General features: G+C 40.0%; 2 protein-coding genes across 3 annotated transcripts in view; one reads left to right on the forward strand and one right to left on the reverse strand.

The window, feature by feature from the left end:
* Nucleotides 1-2,569, forward strand: upp2 (uridine phosphorylase 2). Its single transcript, XM_085765596.1, has 7 exons — nucleotides 1-157; nucleotides 306-420; nucleotides 522-680; nucleotides 796-910; nucleotides 1,069-1,278; nucleotides 1,419-1,565; nucleotides 1,766-2,569. Exons 1-7 carry the CDS (start codon nucleotides 105-107, stop codon nucleotides 1,906-1,908), a joined length of 942 nt encoding a protein of 313 aa, XP_085621722.1. The 5' UTR covers nucleotides 1-104; the 3' UTR covers nucleotides 1,909-2,569.
* LOC146964951 (coiled-coil domain-containing protein 148-like) overlaps nucleotides 2,361-25,720 on the reverse strand; it is a 27,360-nt gene continuing 4,000 nt past the window's right edge. For both annotated transcript variants that reach the window (XM_085765595.1, XM_085765594.1), the window contains exons 4-15: nucleotides 23,736-23,839; nucleotides 21,419-21,510; nucleotides 21,159-21,310; nucleotides 18,669-18,764; nucleotides 18,347-18,525; nucleotides 17,671-17,809; nucleotides 14,349-14,555; nucleotides 6,781-6,921; nucleotides 5,384-5,502; nucleotides 3,759-3,876; nucleotides 3,444-3,578; nucleotides 2,361-2,898 (exon numbers count right to left, since the gene is read on the reverse strand). In XM_085765595.1, the coding sequence (XP_085621721.1) occupies nucleotides 2,755-2,898; nucleotides 3,444-3,578; nucleotides 3,759-3,876; nucleotides 5,384-5,502; nucleotides 6,781-6,921; nucleotides 14,349-14,555; nucleotides 17,671-17,809; nucleotides 18,347-18,525; nucleotides 18,669-18,764; nucleotides 21,159-21,310; nucleotides 21,419-21,510; nucleotides 23,736-23,839 (1,626 nt within the window). In that variant the 3' untranslated portion in view covers nucleotides 2,361-2,754. The remainder of the gene's footprint in view (nucleotides 2,899-3,443; nucleotides 3,579-3,758; nucleotides 3,877-5,383; nucleotides 5,503-6,780; nucleotides 6,922-14,348; nucleotides 14,556-17,670; nucleotides 17,810-18,346; nucleotides 18,526-18,668; nucleotides 18,765-21,158; nucleotides 21,311-21,418; nucleotides 21,511-23,735; nucleotides 23,840-25,720) is intronic.

Here is a 25,720-nt window from a genome sequence, read left to right on the forward strand (position 1 = left end):
TTATTTGAAAAACAACGGCCGGCAGCAACGAGTATTTGGAGGTTTTAAACTTGAGAAACTTTGAAGATATTTTAAACTTTGATTTTGGTCTGTCTCCTGCAATCATGGCACAGATTTTACTCGACCGTATGAGGAATAACCATAATAAGTACATCAAGTAAGTACATGGAAGGCTAAAATAAACTCTAAAATTTCTGTTCTGCTCTTCAAAAAAGTCTAATTTCAGAGGGTACATTTTATCCATGGTTTGATTCACTTGAGCGTTCTATCAAGACATTAATATGCCGCACTATATTTGTTCTTAGTCCAAGTGTCCAGCTGAAAAATCCCTACTTGGACACCATGGAAGAGGATATTCTCTACCACTTCAGTCTGAGCACCAAGACTCACAACCTTCCAGAAATGTTTGGGGACATTAAGGTTTGTAACATAAGGTTTGACAGTGTTTGGTTTCTAATCCCAAAATCGAAAGAAATTAAACCAGTCCTTGCTCTCTCTCTCTCCTCCTGTGTTTTCTGTAGTTTGTGTGTGTTGGTGGCAGCGCGACTCGCATGAAGGCTTTTGCCCAGTTTATCCACCAGGAGCTGGACCAACCTGGAAGCCCAGAGGACATCAGAAATATCTGTGAGGGAACCGATCGCTATTGCATGTATAAAGTTGGACCAGTGCTGTCTATAAGTGTAAGTATCCGGCCTGATTCACTAGGATGACATACAATGTCTTTGTTTCATACTGTTTCACCTTGATTCAATGATTTTAACAAAGTTATTTCCAACCATTGTGCACATTTTACAGCACGGCATGGGTGTCCCTTCCATCTCCATCATGCTGCACGAGCTCATCAAGCTGTTGCACCATGCCCAGTGTCATGATGTGATCCTTTTTCGCCTTGGAACATCTGGGGGAGTCGGTAAGAACAGGTTCATTGTGTTTGGTGATAGAAAATGTTACCTTAACCTTTCAGAGGGAACTGGTTTCTTCAGGTTGTGCATGCCAGTATTCTAGGTCTCAGACTGGACTATAACATAGAAAGCCCATATAAAAATGCCTTCACACTGTTGTCTCCAGGTTTGGCTCCAGGGACAGTGGTGATCACAGATAAAGCAGTGGATTACTCCTTCCGCCCCCAGTTTGAGCAGGCAGTCCTGGGTAAAGTCATCACCAGGAACACTGAGCTGGATGAGGAAGTGGCCAATGAGCTTCTACAGTGCTCTTCTGAGCTTGAGAACTTTCCAGCAGTGATTGGACACACCATGTGCGCCCATGATTTCTATGAAGGTACAAACAGTATTGTTACACACGGGTTGTTTGTGATCATCTTTTGTATTAACTTACAGTACAGGAAAGAAACTCAGCAGGTCACATAGCCTACTGTACATAGTCCAGACAGTGACAGGTTCTGTGCTGTGCCACTTTAGGTCAAGGCCGACTGGACGGGGCTCTGTGCTCCTTCTCTCCTGAAGAAAAACTGGAGTATCTGAGGAAAGCTTATGAAGCTGGAGTCAGGAATATTGAAATGGAGTCCACCGTACTTGCTGCTATGTGCCGTGTCTGTGGCCTCAAAGGTATACTTTCTCTTTAACATAAATGCGCAACATTGATCTTTCTTTAATTAGCCTTCTTTGATATTGGTCAATAATGACATAATAAATGGAATGGTTTGTCAATACTGAATGACAAATAGCTGAATGTGTCACTTCCATTGACTTTTATTATTGACTAACATAAGAACAAAGGAGTAAGTTCATATTTCTTTTCCTTCCAGCGGCGGTGATCTGTGTTGCATTGCTGAATCGCTTTGAGGGAGACCAGATCACTTCCCCTCACGATGTGCTGGTTGAGTACCAGCAGAGACCTCAAGCCTTGGTGGCCCACTTTATCAAGAAACGCCTGGGATATACTGTGTGAGACCACAGCATCCCCAAAAAGACTGTATATAGCTTTGACTGATATGAGGATGTGAATATGTACTGTAGTGACCATGTTACCGTAATATGTATTACATACTTATTTAAAAAGATTTTTATGATTTCTTTGATGAAATATTTATAAATGTAATTTGTGTTTGTAAATCATGTGCTCTGTATGTTGATTTGACTTGTAACCCTGTAACCCTGCCAAGAGAAGTCCAACCTTTTTTCAACCTCTTGTACTTCATTTGCCTGCTTCAGTTTGTCAGTGGAGTGAAGAACGACTGATGACATTTGGTGGTAACTTAAGTAACTTATAGCCTTATCATTTTAACCATAACTACAAACCAGATATAGAGACAATTCTAAATCCTATCGAAGTTATGTAGGATCAAGAAACTCACTTCACATTTGAATGTTTGAAGTACAAATAAGGCTTTTAAAGGTTTCCCCTCTTACATACTTGTTTTATGCGAAACACTTCTTATATTCCAATGTTTTGTATCATTTGTATAAACAAAGTTACCAGGCACATTTTGAACAGGCACTGCACTAGTATTGATGAATGTACAGAGAGTCATTTTCACCTGTTGGATGAACATGTGAGAAACTGTATGCTACTGTATTCCTGTTGAGAAAATAAAGGTATATTATAGGAACTGCACTGTGTAATGTGGTGATCAATACCAATGGTTTACCTTCCACTACTGAACAGTGTGAACTGTCCAACTGTGGCAATTACTCACATAACTATATAACTCTTACAAATTCTGCTAGGTAAAATGCAACAACAATCATATAATAGTGAGTTGGACTTGATGATATGACCCCATCAAGTCCTTGGTCAGAATTTGAGTATGGATTTTGTGTCTCGTCGAGGTGGTTTGGGTGGCTTGATATCAGACAGAACCTCTTTGGCATACTGACTGCTGTGTAGACCAGCCTCCCGCAGTGCCTGCTCAACCCGCACTCTTGGATCAGAGACAATCTGGAAAACAAATGAATGCGAAAAAAACAAAAAAACACAGTGAATAATCTATTTCCAGCTGTTTCACACTAGATCCCACTGGGTTACCATGGTTTGTTTTTATGGTTTGTTACACTATCAATAAGTCAAAATGAGATTAGGTCATTCATCTCTGACAGTTTGGTGCTGGAGCAGAAGATTATCACAGTCAATCATTAGCCATCGACTTTGTTACACAATAACCACCTGCTATCCACAACTATGACAAAACCACAGACTCTTCAGTGCAGTGACTTGGTGGCCTTGAGATCAAAGCTGCGTATGCAAGTTATTGGCCAACCAGCTTGCATAATTACCCCAACTATAGAGGTCATTGCACTGTCTCGCCCAAGATGAACCAAAACATAACAGCTGAATATAATCAAGGAAACCCAGGAGCGGCCCCGTGGGCTCATGCTATGAAGGGCACCGATAAGGAGTTTGAGGCAAGCAATCATTCAGTGGTGGAGCTTTTGCAATCAAACAGAAGCTAAAGGTTACAGGAGGTTAAATGTTGTATACCTCACCTGTGTGTCTGTGTATGTGTTAATGCTGTAGAGAGGCCTTTGCAGCTCAAAATCCTTTACATTTAATTGCCGACTCCTCCAAGCCTCTGTATCTGCCATCATTCTCTCTGGGTCTGCCTCCACCACCACCTCAACCTATGATAAAAAAGAAAAAGAAACACATTGAATGTCTTGCTAACATACAGTTGTCTGCCATAAGGTGGCAGTGATGCCTCGACTTTGATAAGAACGAGCCCAAGTCTTCCCTTGTGGGTCATTTCGAATGACACACTAAATTAGAGTCTTTGAGAGGGTTAAGAGCAGATAATGATCCACCTGCTTTCTGAGGGCTTCCAGACGATTCTGTCTCTCTTCTTCTTCTCTCTGAAGCTCAAGCTCCCGCGCCTCTCTCTCCTCCCTGCGCCGCTGCAACATGTCTGCCCTGAGCTGCACCCTAGAGGGAGCACAGACGTTGTGGACATTAGACCTAAACAGCCCCTGCCCTTCCTTTGCCACCACTATGACCAACATTACCTATCGTTCTTGACACAGACAGGCTCCGGGCTGTGGCGGGTTTTATGGAGCTGCCAGAGTGAAGCTCCTCTCTCATCATCTGCTTTTATCGCTTTTTCAGGCTCTCATGATCCCTGATTCTCATGAGCTAACATGCCCTGAGCAGCAAGTCTCTGGTTCGACTTCCAACTAGCTGCACCATTTGCTGCATGTCATTCCCCTACTCTCTCCCTGAATGCCCTGTCTGTCTCTACTGATCCTATCCAATAAACGCATAATATGGCAGAAACTAGTAAAGATAATAATGATAACTTGACATCAGACTGAGTATTTCATTTTCAAGAGGTCAATAAGACAAGACTTAGTAAAGAACGTGCAAGACACTTACAATAATTTATTGTATTTAACTTAATTGATAATATAAATCATTTTAAAGCTTCTACTGTTGGATTCATATACATTTTAAATTTATATTATGAATAATAGGATATATATCCTGCTGTACTGGAAAATGAAGCTATCTTTTCATGAAAGCACACAGTTATTCACTGAAACGGTTGGAATGACACAACTTCTGCATGATATGAAAATGTGTCTGATAATGTCTCCCATAATAAAAGAAATTATATTGTCCCTATTAAAATTTAGAGATATCAATAAAACTGTACCCACTGCCAGGTATCTTACACACAAAGAGTAAAGTGAGACCTCAGAGGTCAGATCATAACAATTAATATGGTAGTAAAGTAGTACAAATACTATTGACTTGCAGGATACCTGTTCCCCTGGTTCACTGCTGTTCCAGTGAAGCCAAGTAGCCTATAAACATAATCAAGTTTATCTGAGAAAATTGAGATGGATAACTGCCCCATTTAATTAAATGGATGAAGAGATCAATCACTGTACACTGCTATCTAAAAGGTGAAGTGCAGTAATGTATGCAAGGTTCTGTTTATCAGGCTCCCTTGGTCTTAGTTGCTCTTTCAGTTGAAGATATACCAGAAATTTAATATTGCACTTTCATAAAGACGAGCAACTAAATGAGCAGATTAAAAACCGCCACGTCTTTCAAACTCCATATCTCTATTTTGCGATAAAGACTTTCTGCTAGAAACCTAAGTCTTCAAACCAGAGCTGAGATAATAATAGTGAACATCATCATGGTTGTTTTCTCCATTAGGATATTACACAGCTGCTTTCACATGCTGAGTAGTATTCCCTGGGAATAGTTAAATGATTTTGATGTGGACAATTGTGTTTATAAATGTGACATAGCCGTTACATCATAAGAGCGAAGTAAGATTGATGTTATTAATAATAAAAAACAGAAGTATGTCATTGTAATGCACCTGTGATTATACATGCTAAATACATGTCATGTCATGCTTGATAACAGGCGATAGTGTATTAGCATTAGAAAACTCTAGGTCCCAGAGTGCACCACTCACCTCTTTTTATCTCTCCTTGCCTGTTCTTCCATGACGCTCCTCAGATTAGCAAGCCTCTCTTGATCTCTCTGCTCCAGCAGCTCTGTTCTCTTCTGCTGCTTTAAATGAAACTGTCTGACCTGAGGGAAAAACAACAATTTACAAAGAGTTACAACCAAAAAAACTCCCAATAATTTGACTTCCACAGAACTCTTACGATCGTCATGTTCTATCGATTGTGACAGAGCGGTAATCAGATAAGTGTAAATAGAGAGAATGAGATGATATTTCAATGTCTGGCAGACTATTGTACTAAATTACATGGAATACAATGCAGCCTAAATGCTTTCATTAATCAGAGAGTGCCTCAGATCGCCCATGCTCGCCTAGCAGACCCCTGAGGAGAGAGTTAATTAAACAGTCAGACACATACATTCTGGTATAGTTGTACCTGTGAGGACCATAGCTAAATTGAATACCAATGTAATTGAACGAATGTATGCTTTTCTGTTTAACTTTCACGTGTGCCCCCAATTAGATTCTCAAGATAGGCTAGTCTAATTTTACCAAATTGGTGATATGGATTATTATTCTAGTGCCACCAACAATTTTCATTTATCTAGTACAAGAAAGTTATTTAAATGTCTCCACATGTTCAGGACAGCTACATGACATACACAACATTACTGGCACGTCTATGCCTGTAGTAATAACTTTTCAATAACAGGTTCTTCCCCATGGGAGGTCACTTACACAGTCATACACACAGGTACCAAAAGCGGACATGCCACATTTTATTTGCTTTTGAGGAATTCTCTCTTTTCTGTGAAATCGTTGATATGTGTGCAAGAGTGCTCGGGATCAAGCTGAGCCAATATGACTCATATTTCTTTTTTAACTTTAGAGGCAATTTTCTCGGCACAGCATAAACATTCATCTGAACCGAACCCATCCACACCTTTTCTCCCTCAATTTTAAAATGTAACAGATCGTTTCTACTGAGTGCAGTCCTGTTTTTTGGTTAACAAGGTTCTCTCCATTTTATGGTTGGCTGTGAGCATCTCTAGTGGGCTAGCTATGTGATTAAGGAGAATTTGAATCTAAAATAAATTATCCTTGAATACACAAGGCAATAAGTTATGCAACCAATGTATGGATCTTGTGAGAACAGGGTAAAAATGCCATCTATCATCTAGAAATAATGTTTACTGTAATATCTCTTATACAACACTGTACTCAGTTATGTTTTTTTTTTCTCAAGTTGTGTATTTCTCCCTTTTTACACACTGAAACCTTTAAATGAAATGAATGCACCCACTCAAATGAGTGAAATCTTAACTACTTTCTTATATTACGTAAGCACAGGTGTTACAATCAAGCAAGTGCATTGTGATTGGTTGCGATGAAGGTGAGATTACCTTGTCTTTCTGCTGTGACCTGACGGCGGTCTCCTTCTCCTGCTCCCTCTTTAACCTCGCCTCCTCCTCCGCGCTTTGTCTAGCAGCTATAGCCGCCTCCAGCTTCGCCACCTCCTCCTGCTGGGCCCGCCACCGCTGCAGCTACAAACACACATGCAAATGCAACACACGGGGAGGAACAGAAAAACAGGTTATTGCCTTATCAACGACTGTCTTGAAAGAAGCACTCACTGAGAGAAAACCAGCTGAGCCCCACTGCCATGGTGCCAAAGTGCGGCATGAACTCTCCAAGAGGTGTCACAGCTGTCTTTCACACTTTGCGTTAGATCACCTCGGGACCCGTCACAGCTCTGAATCATAAAGGAGACGTGTGTTCAAGCCATATCACAAACAGAACTTATTCTACTGAGGAGAGGAGTAGCTTTAGCTCACACATAAGAAAAAACAGCTTTGTTTTCTCCAAGGTACCCATCTAGCCCTTAAAGTGTAAATATCCTGATACATGTTTAGTCTTTTAGCAAAAATGTACATCCAAAATATTTGTTTTTAAGGGGAAAAAAGGAAGTTGCTGACTATGGATTTTTTAAATCATATGTCCAGTTGGTTTTGAAGGGCATCTATAAAAACAATTTATAAAAAAAGAGAATGTGTAAACTTGTATGGCAACATGGTAATCATATCGAGACATAATGTCTTGATAGGAAACTGACAAATGTTCTATTTCTATAATTACGCTCTTGTCTTTCATCCATCCCGCTAGATAGATGGAAATAGACAATCTAACAGACACACACACACACACACACACACACACAGCCCAGCATCTGCCAGGGTGTGAGTGAGTGACAGGTTCGTTATGCAGCAGCCTCTCTGTGTCGAGCTGGGCATTAGAGTGCTGCATTCCAACGGGACAGACAGACTCACAGATCTATCAAAGGAGAGCTTAGGGACCCCTGTGGGAATAAACTGCAAATTAACATGGTCTTACACACATTAGCACTTGCGGTATCATCAAGTCATTCATACATCATCATCATACTTCGACGTCTGCTTGAGGAGAAGCAGCAGCTGTGTGTTTGCCAGGGGATTTAAAACAATACAGCCACTTATCAAGTTCAACATGTGTCTTTAGTGGCTCTATTCTCCTGAAACATGGTGCAATAATCAACTATCTTGACCAGATGAACAAATCCAAATAGTGACAGAGACTAGAGGAACGATGGTGAAAGCACTGTGACAATATTTATCCTGGTGTCCTGTTTTGTACTTGTCCTGTTCTTTGCCTTTAACTGTTAATATGTAATGAGCACTTGTTGATGTTGGCGTTGATTCCAGTGCTGCCTTATGTAATAAAATCTTGGGATTGTGAAAGGTCACAGTAATGATTAAATTGACTACCAGCATAACCGCGGGAAATAACATCAGACCTGAACAAAAGCTCATTGACATATTTACACTTCAATATCGATTGAAAAAAAGTATTCTAAAAATGCCTTACTGGGCAGTTTTTCTTGCAACATTACTTTATTTTTGCCACAAGGAAACAGAGCTCAGTGTATAAACAAACCACAACATTTTGAGAAATTAGCAATGCTAATGTTATGTTCTGTAACCACTTAGGTTTTATGTTTCAGTTCCTAGTGTTGGTGGAAAATAATGATAACCATTATATTCTAATGGTGCATACCAGAAAGTTATCAAATGTGAAATACCTTTTCAATACAAGGCATACATAGGGTTTCAATGCAATTAAGCCATATATTTTGGAGTGGTTTCAGATACTGACCATGTCATTGCAATGTCACTCTTAACTCTAGCTGGGGGTGATTTCCTGCGTATAACCCATCCTCCCTGCTCTATTACCTTCTGTCATGCACCTACTACTAGACATAAATATTTTACAAATATCTGTATTCAATGAGAAACTCACCAAATGACATTTTCACATCTCCACTGCTGAGTAGCAATTCTGTTGCTTAAAATGTCTCTATCTATGTAAGTAACCTTTATAAATGAGATGCTTTTTTTACATACAGAAAAGGAGGTACACAATTAAACTATCCATCAAGTTCCTGTCGGGCGTAGATATAACGCCTGCACACATGTTGTGAATCACAAGGAGTTGAATGTGTCAACAACCTGCTGCGTGGGTCTGTCACGCATACTGTATGTTCAAACATGAACAAATATGTGACAGATAACACCATCTCTTTTTTCTCTTATAGCTTATAAACCACAGTTACAGTATAAGGTCACACGGTGGCAAAATAATCTGTTTAAAGCTTATAATGCTGTGAACACATAGAGATCGATAATGACCGAATATATTTTGTATGTCTTTCTTGTTTAGGCAGAGATGAAAAGGCATTTTAGGGAGCACAAAGGGAATAAAATTGTCATTATATACAGTCCACAGTAATTTGTCACTGGAATCTCATTTTCTGTGAATTCAAAGGGAAATGGGACACCATCCTTTTTCATGGCAGCACAGAAAAGACTGCAGAGATGTCAGAATAACAAAAGAATAATAGCCTTTTTATCTGCACACTGCAGTCTGCTAAAATCCTTTGTTAAAATAACTGTACAGTTAAAGTGATGTCTTTTGTCAGGAGGCGGTGCAGCCGCCATCAGAACTTTCAGTTGCAGGTCATTTAATAACAAACTTGTGATGTATAACAGAAGAGTGAAACAGATCAGATGTGAGCAAATGCAAAGCTACAATTCTCTAACCAGATCCATTGCTGTGAATTAGAAGAGCAAACTGAGGAGACGGAGGGATGTATCTATAAGAGCAGCAGTACCACCCCATAACCTCCATAGGAAGAACGGCTCCGAGTGGCATTAATGACACATGAGATGTACTCAATCTTTGAGGGGACAAGAAATAATGTCCGTTTAGTCCCTGAGTAGAAAATGAAACCCTGTAATTATCTTTGTATTTTCACAGCTTGCACAATAAGATTTTTCCTCAGGCCCATTTCAGGTAAATCAGCTTGCCGAGGAAAAATTATATATATATGAGCAATTAACTCCTCAGAGGGTTGTCAGCTGAAACACTGTGTGGCCCACGCTGTGCCTCAACCCAACTCAAAGCTGCCATGTCCATTTGGCCACCAGAGGGATGAAGAGCTGCCCATATTTGTCACCAACACTCAGTGACGAGGGATCTGCTAACACACAGTCCCCTGGAGTATGCTGCCAGAGGGGATCATCCAAGTATAAGCAGGTCTGTAATAGTGCTGTTTATATTGCTCTGTGGTACTAGTACTCTGGAGAGCAGGAAATGAAAAATGAGCTCCTGCAATAAAAGAAAATCTCCCATCTCGTATGAAAATCTCTCTTCTTTCAATGGCGATGTCGTTTGTCCTGTTGGTCTCCTCATCTCTTTCCCACCTGAAAACGCTGGAACAATCTGCCATCCCTCCAGGCTTTATTTACTCATGTGGAAAACACAATTGCTCATCAAAGATGCCTGGGAGGGAGATATAAGTGGGAGGCAGAATGAAAGCAAGGACAGAATAAAAGGCTGGAATGAACAGTAACACCAAGAACAATGCCAACTAATTACAGCAGCCAGAACAGTGTGGAACAAACAGCTGATGACTTGAAAAGAAGCATCTGTCTCTCAGTGATAAATGAAAACGAACGTAGCCGGTTCTCATGCGTGACATGTTAACTAGTTATCTTAATCATCCACTTACTTTTTACCTTTGACAATAAACACCCTCTACATCGCGTGTATTGCCCTTTACACTTGAAGCTTTCTGAAACTTAACCACTGCTATATGACCAGTGCTGCCATCTGTGCCCAGCCAGTCCTCTTTGCATGGCCAATCTGAGAGGCTGTGGTCTGTGTAACATTCTTGCCCTTTCCCCAGAGGGATACAAGCTAACTCTGAAATCAATTATCCTGGATTTCTTCCCACTAGCCGTCCCTCAGAAGTCTCACATAGTCTCCCTCCCTAATGAGGTCAGAACCAGACCTGCACTGACCACAAAATGTCCAATATGAGCTCTCATCTGAACCCATGGGGGCTCTGAGAATACAGATAGATAGATGGGAGGGGTGGTTATTTGCATAATCACAGCTTGAAAATATATAACAAATATTTACTGATTTGACCGACATGTACCATCACAGCCGCCCTTTAACTTCTTAATCTATGCCATAAATATTGTGTCTTGAACCAGTTAACATTGGTATAAGCTATTGCAAGAGGATCTTAATTAAATGAGTTCATTCATGTCAGTGTAATAAAGCATCAGCTAGACCAGTGGTTCGCAGCCTGTATTGTCTAACATGCCCCCACAGCTCTATCAAGTCCCGCTCCATTGGCACATTTAAATACTGTATGTTCCTATGAAGGGATTATAACAAGGTTTACCAGTTATATTAAGGGGCATATTGTTGTTTAAGATAAATATATTTCAATTAATGTAATATTTGCATTACTTTTAGCCATTCCAAATATTGATCTATAAAAAACTTTTATTTCACCTATTTATTTTCAAATCAAATTCCAGTTTCTATTATGTAGTTGTGGCTTTAGTTGATTTAATTGGTTGAGCTTTCCACATCACCTTTGACTGTTAAAGTATCCTGCCTTTCAAAATGTATATACTATGAGGAATCAAATTGAATACATGTGAGCTGCTCCTAGACAACAGATGATGATTCAGACCTCCATTGAAGCCATAAAATAAAATATATATTTTCATATATTTAGAGGTGACCTGTCAGGTACATTGTGTTAGCCTTCTGCGAATTCATATTTGACTACAAAGGACATATAATACAATAACAATGAAATGTAGAGTGAGTGTAGAAAGGAAGTCGATCTCCAGAGAGTGGAGTCAGGAGAGTTGCTTGGGTCAGAGGGAGCAGCTGCAGAAAACAAAGCGTTAAAGAAGCAGATGCAACGGGAGGAAATCCATCTTGTCTCACCACTGTGTCACTGTGCTGTGGTGATAAAGGTAGTGGAAAGAAAAATTGGATGCAAACAGGCGTCCATCTGAGCTTCCACACAAACTCAAATATGTGCACATGAAAAGCACAAACAAAAAATATATACATATAGGGCTGTAGAAATGTTACAGGAATTAAAAATGTCTGTGATTTTAATTTTACTTATTGCCTCAAAGAGCCAAGAAAATAAAACTCTGAAATTTGTTTGCCATAGTCAGAGGCGTGTTGTTTATTTCTTGCAGGTTTATTCTAAATTACTGGAAGTCAAAGACCCCTTGCAATTTAAAAATACTTTAAAAATGAAGCTTGCAGACATACTGCCGTCTTGAATAACACATTCCATCATTTTAAGAACCTTTCCACAAAGACAGTTTTAGTATACCACAATCATTGCAGCTGTATCTGAGGAAGCTGTTCTGCCAGAATTGAACGTGAAGTGATCATTGCCCTTAAATTTGCTTCCTCATCTACTTTAGTAGTAAATGGTGATGCACTGCAAGGAATATAAAGAGAACAGCCCAATACACTGCATTACAAACGCGAGTCAGTAACTCCAACAACATGATGTATTATGTAAACTAAAGTGAAAGCGAACTGATGATTGCTGCAAAATCTAGGAGCATGTTACGTTCAGATGTTACAGCAAATATGTACCCAAACTGATATTTTCATTTTGGTAAAAACTGAAAGTTTTTCAAGGATAATTATGGCAAATGGGAAATAAAACAATAATCTTACCAAGATGTTCTCTCTTAAAGCAGATAACAGTGGCACGGCCGTTTCGGCTAATGCTGTGTTCAAGGCAGGCTTTTGAAACCGTAAGTTACAGCTTCAAGTCACAACTACGACTTGGTAGCGTTCCAGGTAACCCGTAGCTCGTGTTTTTACCGTCCTGTTGTCTGTGAAAGTTCCCTATAACGGCCACTCGTAACTTCCGACCCGTGAACTCGTACCAGATCGAACTGGTATGACTTCACAGGAAGGAAAAACACAAAGTACGAGTTTCCTTGAACGCACCATGAGTTAGCAGCCCCCGCCCTTGTCAGGCATCAATTGGTCCTCGTGCTACGTCACCACATTCACGCGCATCCCTTGGCTGCACACACAGCCCTTCATGCCGTTCTCTCCCCTCATTGGATAACACTTGTATCCCACAAGGAAAATTTTCTCCTCGGGTTACAGCAGAGCAGAGTGACGGAGAGACTCGTGTTTAGGCTGAAATACTTCATGTAAGTGATTGCTGATGGAAAATAGGACTATTTAGGACTTATATTAACAAAAACATTCCACTGATATCTGCTTTAATGAGTGACCACCTGAGCCTGAGGAAGAAAGAAAAGATAACTCCTAGAGTTTTTTTTTAAACTCCACATATATATTCTACAACTGAGCAATGTGCTCTTCCCCCTCTGGCCCCTTGTATGTACTGTACTGCATGTTAAATAGAGCAGTTCTACTTGAGATTACACTTTTGGAGTACGGCACCTTTATCCTTGAAGATGAGGTAGAAAGCCCTCACAGTAAACTCCATAGTATAATAATCAACTGCCACGCTCTCTTGAAAGAGCTTTCCAGTCCACCAATTGTTTCAGATTTAGAAGAAGAGATCTCAGTGTCAGACATCAGGTCTGCTACAGTAAATCAGAGTGCTTTTGTTCCTATCTTAAGTGTTTATGTGTACAAGCTGCACTGTTAGGCACAGCTTGAGAAATCATGAGCCACAATTTTGCAGCTGTGCTACAAAATGAAATGATGGCAGTAAAATAAAGTACGGGAGGGAAATGCATTTGATGATATTTGTAGGCTGATTGTTGTGACTAAGAGCAAGATTGTCATTGTCATATTTTGTTTTCCCATTGTATCAGCATGGGTACCTGAGAAACAATACCAGCAGCAGGTTTGTTGGTTTGTTAGTTCACAACTCAATGAGACACATTTACAAATTCCCATACACTGAAACAACTCTACCCAAACTACTGTATGAAGCTTGACCTAACATGGCCTGTTATCCTTGTGCAATTTGATAAAACTGGGTTCATTGGTGATGGCCCGCACCGATTCTACTTCAGTACATCAGAGTGTCTTGTTATCTGATCAGTCACAGAGTATAAGCACTTTCAAAAGAAAAAAAAAACTGGCAGGCACAGAAAATTCAATTTGTACAGCATTGCATCAGCAGTACATGGATTTGTTCACATGAGTAACTTGTTTGTTGTGTGAATGTGAACTAGCATCCCTCGGAGACAGCAACATCATGTTTGCGAGACCATCTTTAGTAGCTTGTTTGCATTCACAGCCCATCCCAAGTGGCAGCTAAACCGAGAGATGCTGTCAGGCAGCCTGGTGTTACATGCGACCTCATCAGGAAATATACTGTACACAAGCATCAATCAGTCAGACAATGCTGCCTCGCGCAAATCTCACAGTAACTAGATTATCTACACATGCTCTTTAGAGGAACAGGATTTCATGTTAAATACTTTGGAAGCACACTCAGTTCTGTTCTCATCATCACAAATGTGAGTGAGTGTCACTCGTACTGGGTAGGCTGCAGAGGAAGTGTGAAAGTTACAGACCTACTTCTGGGTACAGTAGCTTTTACCTTCTCTCTGAGCTGCGAGCAGATGTCCAGCTGGTTCTGGCGGTCTCTGTGGAGCTCCAGCTCCGCCTGGTGGGTTTGTTTTGCCTCTTGCAATGTGACCAGGGCTCTGGCCAGAAGCTCTTCATAGTCCCGTTGCCACTGCTGGGTCGCTATGTTCAACTGTGCCAGGGTGAAACGCCACCAGTCCCACACACGTTCATGCTCCATCTTGAAGAACAAAATGCACAAGGAGGGGATTATTTGCACATAGGGTGAAACAAATGTATTAAAGGGTATAGTGGATTCTTTTTAAAACAACAGCAGCCCGAACGGAAACGCTGCTGCATTGTAAATAGTGTTATGTCAAATTGATGACATGCAAACAGAAATTCACAAAGACACCTACATGATGCATTACACTGTCTGTAAAAATGGCAGTGGGGCCATGGGGAAAACTTGGTGTCAGGTCTAGCTAGGCGGGTGTATGAAATGGTCTTTCTCTTCTTGCTGTGAAATATCCTGAAGGAAAACGGTCCTTTTCTGTGTGAGGGCTCCCTGTAGCTATTCATCATTGTGTCAGCACTCACAGAGGCTGCATCACTTGGCTGCTTCATTGGAACAGAGGGAATGATATTCATCTATGGGCTAATAGCGGCTAACTGACGGTGGGAAGGCATTAGACGGCTGACTGGTTTTATTGAAAATGAGTGAGCTGACAGACGTGCCAACGGAACCGAAGTGCCAGCGGCAGTCAAGCAAATCCTGTTTATTAATGCACAACTTTGGAACTTGAGGAAGATCCACCCTTTGTTCTTCACTTTCTCCTTCACTACCCTTGCCTTAGTTGTGTTGTTAGAAGTGTGTACGCCCTAACACAGCAAGTGTCTGTATACATGCATACATGTTTTTATATTCACTCTTGGTATGTACAGAGGCAGGCATGCACCTTAGCCCCCATATTACACACAGAAGGTATGTGGAAGCATCTACCGCACCGTGCCTGCAGTGCACACTTTAAGTGACACGATGCTTAGTGCAGCTGCTGCATCCACATTCCCTCTGAGGAGTGCTTTCTCCATGAGGACTGAGAAAAATAATAATAAAATTGGCTCCCTGCATCTGGTCTGAAAGGGTAAGATTTATCAACAATTTCTACTACTGCCCTGGGATATTATGAGGGTATAAGTCTGAATCATGCTGGTACTCTCTTAGATTCCTACTTGTTCATCAAAGTGCATGAAAGGGTAAGTCATGATAGGACACTAAAGAGCCCCATCCAGCAGAGGGAGACCTCCACACTATGCTAGATGGAGTACAGCCATCTGACTCATTGAAGATGAGAAACTGGTTCCACTTACAAACATCAAAAGGAACACAGAAAACATGCAGACACTTGCTGTGGCACTTTGCTGAGGCAGTGATACATATGTGGGCTGTCTTTGCAGGCCTTTGTCAATCAAACTGATTTTTGAAGTTATTTTATTTTATTTTATTTTCAAATATTTTTCCGATTTAAGAGAACAAAGTAAGTATGTGTCTCTAATGTAACTCAGTCTCTAGTCAAACCCTTTGCTTTTGTTCTACTTTGCCTTGGATATTTCTCTGCAAGATCAAAGAAAGAAACTGAAAGTGAAACTGAAAGAAAATTCACAAAAGCAATATTTTGACAAAGGTCTCAAACTGTTCCTCTTAAACTGCAAGGGATTGAGGGGAACACAGGAACCATTTTATAACCAGGGCTCCTAAATCATTACACTGCACAAATCCTTTTACCGTGGTAATGTGTCACCTGCTATCTTGCCATGACACAAAGCAGTTTTAGCTTGCAGTGAAATTAAAAGAAAACTGACAAAACCAATAGAAGATTGTGGGATCCCCCTGCAATGATTGCACACAGATGGAACTAAATGGCAGGTGAGCAAAATATTATGGTTCAAACAGGAACAAGCGCCAATGCTCTAGGGTGAAAAACCTTCATAAAACAGGTTATAGCAAAGGAGATTACTCCACAGAAACGATTCTGTAATCTAAGCTCTAACTACTATAGCATCCAAACCTATATGTCTGCAAGAGTAACAGGAATCATTATTTCTGATAGTAAATATGAGGGAAATATCTGTGAAAAACATACTGAGCTTATTTCAAGAAGTTTTTTCCCTAAATATTGAAAGCAGAATAGCATCCATGCACTTTATCGGTGGGGTTTCAGCGAACCAATTTAAAGTTCTCACTGATTATTCACTGCACGCAAACCATCGTAATTATGACTAATGGGTAAATTAAGAGTAGTCAGCGCTACATCATCTCCGGGTTTGTTTGTGAGCAAGTGTGGAGGGTATAGAGACAGGCCGTTAAGAAACACATTGCTCCTCCTCACAACCACCCCACCAACACTGACTGATCACAGCTCTAAATGCAGCACCCAGCTGGAACTGATATGAGGACAGTGTCTCTGAGTGCAGGAAAGGAGGGGAAGGAGAGAGGGGCTGGCGGTTGTCATGGCGATACTCGGCTGTGGGGTGAGCGAGCTGTCCACAGTGGGTGACACGGCACATCCTGCAGCGTGCCGAGTGGATCATTGTCCAAGCTTATCTGTGTGTCTGTCTGCTCAATTCAGGGTACTGAGCTACATTGATCTGGGAGTCTGGGACTAACACTGAAGAGCTGCTTCAGACCGAGGAACAGAGTTACACTTTAAGAGAGGGTGTGTGTGTGGGAGAGTGTGTATCAATATACAGTGTCCCCTTGGATAAATCGTGCTCTTGATCAAGGCACTTAACCCTCTCTGGCCTCAGTCGTCAGCAGTTCTTCTAGGTAGCATCAATATAAGAATATAACTGCGAAACTGTGAAAAAGAGAGCTTTGAGTATGCTTGCAAACATCAATTACTATGCTTTTAAATCTGCCGATTTGAATATATTCTAATTAACCATTTTGTTATTTAGTCTAATGAATATCACAAAATTCTGATAAATGTTGAGGGTGATCTGCAAATCTTTTGTTTTGGCCAATCATCAGTTCACAACAGAAAAATATACAGTTTACCACACTGCGTATCATACATTTGAAAGGCTCAATCAAGTGAAGTTTTGATTATTTTGCTTTAAAAACCACACCAACAATTAACTGACTTTAAAAATTGTAATTGTTTTTTTCTTGATTGTCTAATCAACTAATCAACTTTTCTAGAGCTTGAATTCTTTGAGCTCAAAAATAAAACTTTTGGTCTCTTAGTATCTATCAGTGTGTCTGTGTATTTGTTGAAGCTCATTTATTCTTTAACAGATATAGTTCTTCTGTTTAAGATACAAATAAATTAGTAATCTTTTTCTACTGTACTGACCAGCTCTTGTCTAGATTTCCGAGGGAAGAGTCTTTCCAACAGGTCCATAAAGAGTGCTCTGTGGTTGGGTACGTCATGAGTGTACTGACACAATGTAAACTCGAAGCGTAGGTGGTCGTCTGGATCCCAGCCACAGGACCTGAAACAGATCCCAACCCAATCCATGAATGATCATTAAGTAAAAATGAATAACAAATGATACCATGACACCATCTTCCCCTTGACATCATTTCCACTTTTATTACAGATTAGTCATTGAGGCTAAGGGGCCTATATATCAACCATATCAAAAGTAATAATCAAGTTTTGAAGTGGTTTTAAGACACTGATGTAATCAACCTCCTAGTGAGGAAGATATGTCTAGTTCAACGCCGATCTGCCTCTGGGGAATGACGCGTCTGCGCCTCCACATACTGTCAATGTCCCACTGAGTTATCCATTGTGATTTACCCAGTCCCATCAGAGTTCTGCCAATGCATGCATTCATCACAATGGATGACTGAAATGATTAAAAAGCTATTTCCATCATGACTAAGTAAGATATTGGATGCAATGTCATCATAGCCTCATATTGGCTACAAAAACCATTGCATTTCTTTTCTTATTCAATTAATGTATATGTACTTAAAAGATATGAAAAGAAGCAAAGCTGAACTTTACTAGTTTAGATGCTTACCTGTCAGTTCTTTGCAGTTGCTCTTGAAGACACTGCAGCCTGCTCTGGTATCTTTCTGACAAGGAGTGGAAGGCCTGGACCAGGGACTCCTTCAGCTCGGGATAAGGGCAGTCTGAATCCAAAACCTCCTCTGGAATGTTTTCTGTGTTTCCCACATTATCAGTGCTAGAAAGATATTTCTGCAAGGGACAATGCATTCAACTCTGGGATATGTAATGTAATGTATTTGCTTTGATGACAAAGCATAATAGTACTCCCTTTTTGAGCTGAGGTGTTAAAATTGTTGAAACAGGACCAGCAACTTTAGCATAGAGAACCTTACCTCCAAGCCGAGATCCAAAATCTCCTCCTCCAGTGCTACGTACTCTGCATGAAGTTTCGCAGTAATCCCATCTTGTTGGTCTTTCACAAAGTTAATCTGGTTTTCAAGGATAAAACATGGACTTGTCTTAAATACAGACTTAGAAAACAAACCAGAAAGCCATACAGTCTTACTGCTCGCTGTTCAGGGAAATCAAACTGTTAAGTACAAACTGTCACCTCAGTATCAAATGGACTAAATTGTTTTGGACAAACAGAGCCACAGTTCCTACTCTGAGAATCCAGGAATCCCTATGATATCCATAACCCTGAGAAAGACTGATAACATTCCTACAGCTTAAACAAATGTGGGGCTGTAGGAGTACGCAGAGTAGACTCAAGATATATCACATCTATCCACTGTAACACTTTCCCCCACTCTCTTTATGTTATGTCTGCTCATATCAAAATTACCTCTTGAACACAGTCCTCCCTGTTTTGTACTACAACATTTATCGAGTGAATACAGGATTAGAATAACAGCTACTTAGAAATGGAGACAATGTTTTATCAAATAATTAGGTTTAGTTTCCAAGAGGTATCTAAAAAAAACGTAATTAAACATGGAAGTAGCAGTTTATTTATTACTGGATTAGTAAAATATTAGAGTGTAGGGCAAGTTGTGAAAGAAGTAGAGGAATTCAGTTTTTCAAGTCTTTGTAGGGAATGTCCTAGACTCTCTGGCATTTTTTGGGCCATCTCTCCAAGTGTTTTTCAATCTTATTCCACACGACCCAAAGAATATCATACAGACTACATCCTAACAGCAGCAGATATGGGTGGAACTTTGTCACCTTACTGTATCTTCCTGTCTCTCTTTACTATCCCAACACAATAAATCACAAGACTTAGTCAATGACTTGGTTTCTTACCACTGACACAATAAAGAAGCCTGTGCTGAGTGCATATAAACATGTACTAGTTTTCTGGGGAAATCTCCACAGTGCTTTTAAACACACAAAATTGGGAGAGGACTCGCATTCCTCACATTTACCACATTCATAAGAACATGGTGGGGAGAGATTAAACAGTTCAAGAGTAAGAGCAAACATTGCTGTTACAAGGAGGACAACATCAAGCTTCCCAGTTTGAGTACATATTTACATTAAATATCCAATAAAGCAACTCTTACCGTTCCTTTCTTAAAACCTGATTAAAGAGAAACCAGACCTGTTACTCACTGCATGCTTTCCTTGTTGGTGCTCATTCTGTGTATTTCAAAGTGCTGTTATCTTTGTCTATCATGCTGATAATCTGCATATCTCTTACAGAGGTAACATTACTTTCTGGAAACACAGCTGAGAGAAAACTCACCTGGGACAGCACAAAATGAAGAGAAACACAATTTGACCACCTGACCATTATAACTGATAGAAATGAACGGTCAAGCTTGCGCAGTTTTAGCTTATATTCAAACTCAAGATCTGGAAAACTGTTGGAAACCACATGATAATGTGTGGTGTCAAAACAGTTCACAATATTTAACATAGCATGAGGTCAATTTCACCATTGCTGTACTTTTTAAAGTTGAGTCTAACAAAGGGCCATTCTCCTTCAGGTTTTTTAGTATTCATTTAAAACTCCCAGGGATGGATGTGTAATTATGCAGCACTTTAGAAAGGTTTCTATCTCTAATTTCTTGTGAGTCAAAGAGTGAAGCAAAATGGTGAAATAAGAAACTGAAAAGAAATAGACAAAAGACATGAAAAAAGGGAAAAAGACAAGCAGGGCAGGCATTGTAGCCGGCTGTGTGTGTTGGGGTTTTTTCTATTGTGCCCATGCAATCAGGTGGGTAGGGGCTGTCAGGGTACAGTCGAGGGGGGTCATGGGAAAGAAACAAGCATGAGCGGGCTACACAGAAGAGACAAAATGGCTGGCAGACGTTTCATTCCAAGTATGGTCTGTCTTTAAAGACCCCTGCTTACTCCTTAATCTCACCATTCATCTCTTGAGCTTGCAAAAAAGCCTCTGAGAGTCAAAGGCAGAATTGGTGACTTAGGGACTGTGGATATCTAACAAACAGGAGATTCATGGACAGTGAATACAACTCTGTGAGCAAGCCGAGCGAAGACACAGGAGAGGAGAGTGGTTCTATTTGAACTTCTGTTAGATGTGCAGGATGGACTGTTTTGGTTTGGTACCAACAGAGAGTAAGCACAGCTAAGATTCATTGTTGGAGGCTGTCAGCATTCAAACAGGAAAAAAAAACTGTGCCAAATGGTTCATTAATGAGAGAGGATGTGAATTGCCAAATGCAATTTAGCATTCTCAAAAGCCAAACCAGTTTGTTTCTGAACAAGGTGGTTAAAAAAAATATAAGAAGAATATGTATAAAAATCAGACATTTATCTTGCTTTCTACAAATTAAGCTTTGTTCAGGCTTTTCTATGTAAAGTTACTGATTTCAACAGTGACCACTCAGGTGTGTATTTATTCCATATTACTGAGATACCTGTTGTATTACTTGTTCCCAGTTTGATGGATGTTCAGAGAGCTGCTGATGTTGTACTTCACCCAGTCTGAAGCACAGGTCATCCCTGAGTTGATGAACAGGCTCCACAGTGGCTAACCTGAATGCCTCCCGCTCACTCTGGAGGAGCAGCTCTAAACCAGCAGCCCAAACACACAAGGACTCATATTAGTACAGTACTCATAAAGAGTAGAAACTGCTGCTGATACACAGGCACTTTACAAAAGGGCTGAAGCTCTAACCATACTCTCCAAGTGAGAAGATTGCAGTGTCCGTTTTGCTGTTTGGCCTGATCTGCTGTAGAAAATCACAGGCGTCATTCTCAGCCTTCTCCCTGTTTCAAGGGAAAAGAGAAACCTCTATTAGATACAATATCAAGTAAGCAAATGTGTTTGATAATTCATGATACTGAACAATCAGAGGAGAAAGCAAGAGAATGACACAAAAAAATAATATTAGCTAGGACGATGTTGCCAATTAAAACCTACAATAACTGAATTTTTCACAATTTGGGAGAAGTGAAGAAAAAAAAAAAGTGAAAACAGCATTTACCAACTACAATAACCTACAGTATGGCAAACTTGATAGATAGTTGCTCATTTACACATCCAGCTGTTAAGGAGCAGCATTATCATTTATTTGGAGTCATATGTCTGGCCAACTGCTAAATGCAATTCCAACATCATCCCTCCTTTAGCTTGAGGAGAATGCTGGTCTCCTTAGCTCGTTCACCAACCGTTTGCTAAGTGTGTCTGTCTGCAGTTTGGTGTCCTCCAGACATGAATGCAGGTATGAGTTGACTTAGCAGTCTCCTTATTGGCTACATCCATTAGTTATGCACAAAGTACTCACTTTAATCACATATCTTGCAGAGGCCCCTCCTTTACAAGATCATTTCAATTCTTTTTGACTGCTTTTAAAGGGAAATTGCCGTTTTTTACAACCTGGACCTTATTTCTAGCATAAAATTTGATCATTTACTTACAGATAACTTTGGTGTCATTACAAATCGTTGCTACGAAATTAGCTCCAGCCGAGAACCGCATATAATGTAGGTTGACTTTAGTTTAGTTTTAGTTTTTATTATGGATCCCCATTAGTCCTTACCTTGGTAAGGACTATTCTTCCTGGGGTCCAGACACTCATGTATGACAATCAAAACATAATACAATAACTTACAGAATTAGATAAATGACAAACAACAAAATAAAACAAAATAATAAGAATAAAAACATTTTACAAATACAAACCAACTTTGACTTTTCAAAACTTAAAAAAATGTAAAAAATGACTTCTCTGATGATATCATCTCTGAGCGGCGTGGCTTGTTGCTACCAGAGCGAGTCCCCAAAGAAATTTAAATCAAAAGCAACTGGACTTGGTTATTTGTCTAGGAAGACGTTTCACCACTCATCCAAGAGGCTTCATCAGTTCATGTACGCATCTGATCAGGCTGGGACTGGTCCTTGGACGACCCGAATGCCCATATATATATAGTATATATACTGATCCAGTGTACTTGCATTATATGGATATGTGGCTCTCGGCTGGATCCAATTTCATCGCAACGACTTGTATTGACACCAAAGTTATCTGGGTGAGTAAATGATCATATTTTATGATAGAAATAAGGTCCAGATTGTAAAAAACAGCAATTCCCCTTTAATACTGCTAGGTTTACTGGCCCAAAATAATCAATCATTACCTTGTTGTTATGTTTTATTTCAATCAGAAAAGTAACAAGTGATTCAAGTCATCCAATAAATGTAGTGAAGTGTAGGTGGAAAAAGTACAAGTACTTCAATTTGCACTCAAGTACTGTATAGCAGAGTCATCATTGGGAATAAAGGGAGAGTAACCATAGTGATACATTTGGCTGTTTTGAGAAGGTGGCTTTTGAATCCTGAGGTAATTTAACTATATAATGTGTGTGTGTGTGTGTGTGTGTGTGTGTGTGTGTACATATATATATATATATATATATATATATATATATATATATATATATATATATGTGTGTAGAGAGCTGCAAGCAGTGGCACATCTTTATGTGTAGGCTCATTACCGCGACCCACGCTTGTGTACATCATTAACCTTGGGTGGCTCAGACACAGTCATTACGCAGCCAAACAAGCTGCACCCCAGAGCTGGCGCTGCCCTTCTCACTTCACAAGGCATGACACCACCAGGGGCCCAGTCCCACACTTCTGTCTCAGCATGCAGAGGAAGAGAGTTCCTCCATTCAGTATACCCCCATGTCCACACACAACTACAACTCCCCACTCATCTCAGTTTCTCACCCTTTGCTATCCGAACTCCACCTTATCACTGTGAGATAATGAGCTTACATGTAAATCTTCCTTTGCTTCTCCTTTAGTTCTCTTCATGATAGATTTTATTTTCTTTGAGATCACTTTTGTTTCCCACTTTTACATTTTTTTTTTCTCGAGCAGGTTCCTGTCTGGGCTCAATGGGGCTTAAATGGAGCGTTTGTGTGGTATAATAGCAGATTCAGAAAACTGCAGCAGAAAATGACAGGGAGTAATAGGGGGCTCTTACTCAGCCTTTTGCAGCCTGGGGCACTCTCTGCTCCACACCTGTCTGTGCTGCCGTAAAATGGAGCTCTCCTTGGTTGCCTTGGCTACACGCTGAGTCTTTTGTACCTATGAGACCGGGTAATGCACAGCAGGAATAAACAGTTTCCGTGAAAAGGAATAAGCATTGAGAAAACATACAAAGTGCTGGAGTGTATTCTTTTAAACGCATCTCAGGCGTGACATTTATTTCCTCCTGCAATTAACTTTACCTGGACCAAACTGTATCTTAAATGCTTTAATGCATCAGTTATCTGGAACATTTTATAACATTCAAAAAGCCTAATAACCATAGACTAAGTAAATTATAATGTTACAAGGATGATGAAACACAAAAACAGGTAGATAAAGCTGTTCTCCTCCTCTCTGCACATATATTATTGGCATGTGCTTCAGTCTATTAGCATTATAGTCTCTGTGAGAGGCTCATAAACTCAGGCAATTCAACTGAAACAGTATCACTGATAAAGCATGAAAGCAAAATAAACAGCGGCAAATTAAAATAATCGAGTAGAAACAAGCATGACAGGCATGAGGCATGTTATTAGGAGGGGTGGGGTGGGGGGGTGGAAGTCTTTATCTACTATCATTGTTTTCCTTTTTCATCATTTAGGAACAAGGCTCTCTTCAGTATGCTGTCAGTGCAGCAATTCATCGTATTCTATCAGTGTTTTTATACACAGGCCACTGGCTCAGATAATTGTAGACAATTTCACATTGCTTATACATGGGTACAGTGTATTTCACATTTATAGGGAATCTAAAAGGGTGGGTGTTGATTTACACCATTCCTGTCTATGTGCATATCAAGTCGCTGCTGCTGCTGTTGTTGCAGAAGAAGTGAGAACGTACTCTGCTGGACATTTACCCTCAGGGTGACATCCATTTTACACTTGCTGGAATCTACAGTACTTAATCTGAAACTATGTCGCTGTGAAAGAAAGAGGCCAAATTGATGTCATTCCATGCCTTTTCTGAGCAATGTATTGTATTGGCTGTCTCATAACTCAGTTGGATTACAAAAACTGTGGCCTGGAGTTAAATTCACATCAAGTGATTTCTAATCTTTCCAAGCCAAATAAAACTAATCCTTAAAGTCCACCTGTATCGAACTTATATTAACCATTAGACATTGTTCAGTGTTCAGTCAGACTCTAATGATATTTTGTCAAGAAAGGACATTTTAAACAATTGAGGGAGGACAGGCTTTATATTATATTTCCACCAGACTCATTTAGAGAACATTTACACCCCTATCTCTTTTATTCATACTGGTGCCACTCCACATTGTCATGCACATTTTTATCTGATGTCTGATTTTGATGCCTTCTCAGATTTCTCTTATCAGTCAGACTTGACACTGATTATCTTAATGTGTGACATTTTTAAAATCCTTGACAGAGCACTTCAGGACTCATGGAGGAAAACACGGAGATCAAAAAAATGAATTCTAATAGAAACACATGACAATCCTCCTTGTCAGCCCATAATTCAGTAACCAAACCAAATGGAAACACTCCTTCCATTACTATCACAGTGCATTTTGTTTTATCTCTCTCACTCCCCACATGACTTTTTCACAACAAACATTTTACTCCTCATAGCAGGAAAAGCAAAGTGTAACTTTAATGATAGTGCTGTCCTGCAGGCTATTGTATCTCAATGAAAAGGTTTCTTTTCCTTTGAGGGTATTGGGAAAAGTACATCACATTGCACATTATATCTCCTAAAGCTGTAAATGTCACCTAACTTTTTTTTTAATCTTTAGATGTTCCAAATGTTCAATCTGTGCTTCTTGTTTTAAAGAACCTGTGGCTGATGAGATATTTGCTCAGGTTAGAATTGAGCAAAAATAAACACTTGTGTGGGTTGACCATGGCAAGGCCTTTTAATACAATGTTCTTTACAAATGTAGTCATAATGATAGGGAAACTGTTCATTTAAGATTTT

Source organism: Trachurus japonicus, chromosome 21, assembly GCF_045865225.1.
Source record: "Trachurus japonicus isolate A0001 chromosome 21, Traja_1.0".
NCBI classification, from domain to species: domain Eukaryota; kingdom Metazoa; phylum Chordata; class Actinopteri; order Carangiformes; family Carangidae; genus Trachurus; species Trachurus japonicus.

Bases quoted from the DNA above. Each gene is read 5' to 3' on its own strand.
- upp2 (XM_085765596.1), top strand. From the start codon at position 105: ATGGCACAGATTTTACTCGACCGTATGAGGAATAACCATAATAAGTAC. The intron at 421-521 runs GTTTGTAACATA...TGTTTTCTGTAG, and splicing joins AAATGTTTGGGGACATTAAG to TTTGTGTGTGTTGGTGGCAG. The intron at 1,566-1,765 runs GTATACTTTCTC...TTTTCCTTCCAG, and splicing joins CCGTGTCTGTGGCCTCAAAG to CGGCGGTGATCTGTGTTGCA.